Source organism: Varanus komodoensis, unplaced genomic scaffold, assembly GCF_004798865.1.
Source record: "Varanus komodoensis strain SLA01 unplaced genomic scaffold, ASM479886v1 scaffold1, whole genome shotgun sequence".
In the NCBI taxonomy this organism is placed as follows: domain Eukaryota; kingdom Metazoa; phylum Chordata; class Lepidosauria; order Squamata; family Varanidae; genus Varanus; species Varanus komodoensis.
The window spans coordinates 120,417,187-120,421,203 of NW_025335268.1; the positions used below are offsets into that span (position 1 = coordinate 120,417,187).

Sequence of the window (4,017 nt, forward strand, 5' to 3'; positions counted from 1 at the left end):
AAGGCTGATCTAGATCCTCATATTTTCTTTCCCTTCTCCTGACTTTTTCCTTTACAGTGAACATGATGTGAAGGCTATAACTTGCACAGTCTTTCTAGTCCCCATTATTGTAGGAGAAATTGCATTTCTGCCCCTCCCAATTCTTTCCCCAGGCTATCATATACGTGGAGAATTGCAGGTCCTACTGATTTTTCAGACCAGCTCCTGTGACAAATCATTGACAAGTGGGTTCATGAAAACCTTGTATGAGCATCTGAGTCAAGTGGTGGCCCATCTCCATTGTGAGCTCCTACCAGGAAACAGCACCTGCTTCCCCACCTTAGAGAAACCCTTGGATGAGTTCAACCTCCAAGTAGAGCTGAAAGGTCAGAAACACAAAATGCAGGCCTTTGTAAAAGATAGCGTATGAAGTCAGAATGGTTGGGTTCAATCACAGTTTTGAGTGGAAGTAGTGTTTATACTGAAAATGGATTTTTCTAATGTTAGCTGAGAAGTTCGAAATTCTGTCATCCCCCTGTACAGTTTAAAGTAGCTCAATTCCTAGATCCATTTTCCAGTATTAATTGTCATAGAGTAATAAAGGGTCACACAGAAAGGCAGGATTTACCTGCTAACGGTACCTTTTGAAAACATTAGAAGTAACTGTTGTTTAACAATGTCTCCTTGTTGGATGCTCTACAATGGACAACCTTTAGATAAAAAGACATTGCCTTGGAGTGGTAGGAAGCCATTTCTTCAGCAGTACAGGCTGCGTTGGAAATGTATCACAAACAGGAACATTCGAAGATGAATTAACATACCGTATTTTTCGCTCTATAAGGCGCGCCTGACCATAAGACGCACCTAGTTTTTAGAGGAGGAAAACAAGAAAAAAAAATATTCTGAATCAAATGGGCACATCATCACAGGCACATTCCCCATCACTTCTCCATGGGCTGCAGATCTGACAAACTTACTGCGCACACATATTCGCTCTATAAGACGCACAGACATTTCCCCTTACTTTTGAGGGGGGGGGGAGTGCATCTTATAGAGCAAAAAATACGGTAATTTGCTTGTTGCTTTCAAAAATCCAGTGAATGACAAACAGCATATGGTAGACTAATATTGCCACTTTGGACTTGGGCAAGAATTTGAACCCTGTGTGCTCTGGCAGAAGAGGCAATTGGGATACAACTCAAGGTTAAAAAAATGTCCTTCTTTTCTAGTATCTCCCTTTGGGAAGGACTGGGATGAGTCCTGCTCCTCCAAGATGGATGCTTTGTCCTTAGGATGCTATCGCTCAGCTGTCCAGACAAACCTGCAGCAGGTGCGTCACTAAAGCTCACCTCTCCCTTTCAGGAGATAGCCTGCCAGGGTTTTCTAACTGTTTATTTCTGCCGAGGAGCTACCTTTTACAAAGCAAAGGGCAACTATCCTGTATCTGTTGGTTCGACCTTACCAGAACAAGACTAGTGTGAATGCTTGGCTTCTCATGGAATTACTGTTTCTTCTGGAGCAGATGTTGCATAATTTTTCTCTTCTGCTCTATTCTCTACCTTCTCACCTACCCAATGTCTGCCAGTGTGGATGTCTTACATTGTCTTACATCTACAAGCTAGCACTTAGCAGTGACTAAACCTAAGAAGGTAGGACTATTTACTGTAGTACAAGAACTCCATGGTTATGAAGCAAGAGGTTCATCCAAGGTTCTGAGGAAGAGGATGGTTGTTTCCATGTAAGGCATTTATGTGAAACTGCCACCCTTTGCACAGTTTTACAGGGTATGTACATTATATTGCCATCATGCTTCTTTTCTTTCCTCTGTGCTCTTTAGATTTTTCTTCCCCCTCCTTCCCTCCCTCGCGTGCGCGCGCACACACACAGAGAATGAGAGAGAGAGAGAGAGAGATTCACACACAATAATAATCATAATGTATTTACCATATTATCCACTCGCATTCTTCCTTATTTTCTTTCTTCACTGATCATCTTGCTTGTTTCCCTACAGGCCAAGGAAGCAATAACCAAATTCATGGAAAAGAACAAACGCTTCCCCCTAGGAGAATCAGTTGCCCCCCAAGACACCTTTGTCAATACCTTTTTCAGCTTCTTGGAGGGTGGAAAATGCCAGAGAGGTTATGGACAGACACAGGAGTTACAGGCACACTGTCCCGACTGCTGTAGTGAGTGGAGCAGGTGATCCATGAGCTGCTTCCCCATCCTTCCTCAGCCACGGCCTTTGGTCCTGTAGGTTGCAGTTGCTGTTTCTGCTTCTGGGAAGCTTTGCATGCTCCTTCCTGTTATTCCCCTACTGTGTCTTTCCCCTGGACTGTTTTCTTTAGCTCTTTTGGATGTCTCTTGGTATCCTGTTGAAGATATCATCCCATCATACGCGTAGCCTCCTGCCCGCCCATCAAGCAGGTTACACCAAGCATGACTGTCTTTAGGAAAGAAATTCCCAGAACTCCTTTAAGGAGCCCAGTGCTGGAAAAGATGCATCTTGAGTTAGGCCCACACTCTGTGTGGCCAGTTTTGAAATATATCCCCAACATCCCATAACCTGAAGGAGGAATGAACTCTATACCCTTTGTATATCCCAGACTCTGCTTCTTTCACTTTACAACCCTCTTTTTGCTCTTATCTGCCATGTTGCCTGCCAGCCTTGTGCCCTCCTGGAACATACAGTGAAGCCACGGTTGATAACTGTGTCCTCTGTCCAGTTGGGAGTTACAGCCCACACTACGGGGCCACCATCTGCAATGTGTGTCACCACAACTGGCTGACTGTGCATCCCGGTGCCAGAAGAGCTGGGGACTGTAGGAGTATGAAAGGTATGTGAAGGTGAAGGTGAAGGTGGGGTGGAAATATGTTCCAAAGAACTGGGGTTTTACTTCCTTAGAGGCCATTTGGACTTTTTGGCAGGAGTTCTTGGAGTACCAGACACTGAGAACCAAGCTAGATGTGATATTGATTGTGTCTTTGTATTTAACAGGTAGGATTAAAAATGTAAACAACATAATTTGTGGGACTAAAACTTTTCAGGATTGCTGCTGGCTTGGAGGAGGCAATATAACTCTTTTCCTCCCTGCTATGGTGCCAGTGGGGGATTACCTCCCAATGCAAATACCAGTTTAAGAGGGGGGATTTTCCCTTGTACCACAGTGGGGGAGGAAAAGGTTGTATGTCACAGTCATTTTTAGCACCTAGAGCTGATGGTGTTTACATTTTTTAAAAAGTTACATGCAAAGACATATTTAAAGTTGCATTAATTCATCACTGAGTTTCCTATTAACTTGCCCTGTTAATGGTACAAACTAGAGGAAGAAATAAGAGATAGTATTTCAGGGTTCTCTACAAAAGGGTGTGGTGAGTAAATCAGAAGTTTCCAAGGACTAGGACTTGTGGATTCCAATAACTCTTTCTCTGTCTCTGTCTCTCTTTCTTTCTATACCATCTTTTCTTAAAAAAAAAAAAAAAAAAAAAAACAAAGCAGCTTGCATCATTCTCCTCCTCCTGCCCACAACAACAATCCTGTGACTTAGGTTGGGCTGAGTGTCTGTGACCCAGTTGGTTCCATGGCTGAGCAGGGACTAGGAACCAGATCACCTGAGTTCCAGCCTTGCTTTCTTAACCACTGCACCACACTGTCTCTCTCTCCCTCTAGAGCATCTAGTGCAGGGATGGGAAACTTGTAGACCTCCAGATGTTTTGGCCTACAATTTCCAAGTTGCCTTGCAATTGACGATGCTGCCTAGGGCCATTGGGAGTTGTAGGCCAACATCTGAAGGATCACAAGTTGCCTGTTCCTGACCTAGTGGATGAACAGGTGTGAGGATATGTGGATTTGGTGCCTGCTCCTAATAGCGTTTGGGTAGGTATTTTGCTTTGACTGCTGTTTGTTTTTGTGATACTTGGGCTTGTCTCCTAGTTAGCTATACATTTTGAAATTAACAGAGGTAGGTGTAACTGTTGGATGGGTGGCTTGGCTCTGGATGCTGTGATGATTCAATAAGTCCTTGAATGACTTGTATCTCT

The 4,017-nt window shown here is 43.8% G+C and overlaps 1 protein-coding gene across 1 annotated transcript in view; it reads left to right on the forward strand.

Moving 5' to 3' along the window:
* LOC123029804 (zona pellucida-binding protein 2-like) overlaps positions 1-3,382 on the forward strand; it is an 8,625-nt gene extending 5,243 nt beyond the window's left edge. The window contains exons 5-8 of the mRNA XM_044443128.1: positions 153-365; positions 1,209-1,309; positions 1,991-2,178; positions 2,643-3,382. Coding sequence (XP_044299063.1) covers positions 153-365; positions 1,209-1,309; positions 1,991-2,178; positions 2,643-2,670 — 530 coding nt within the window. The 3' untranslated portion in view covers positions 2,671-3,382. The remainder of the gene's footprint in view (positions 1-152; positions 366-1,208; positions 1,310-1,990; positions 2,179-2,642) is intronic.
* Positions 3,383-4,017: the final 635 nt, after the last annotated feature.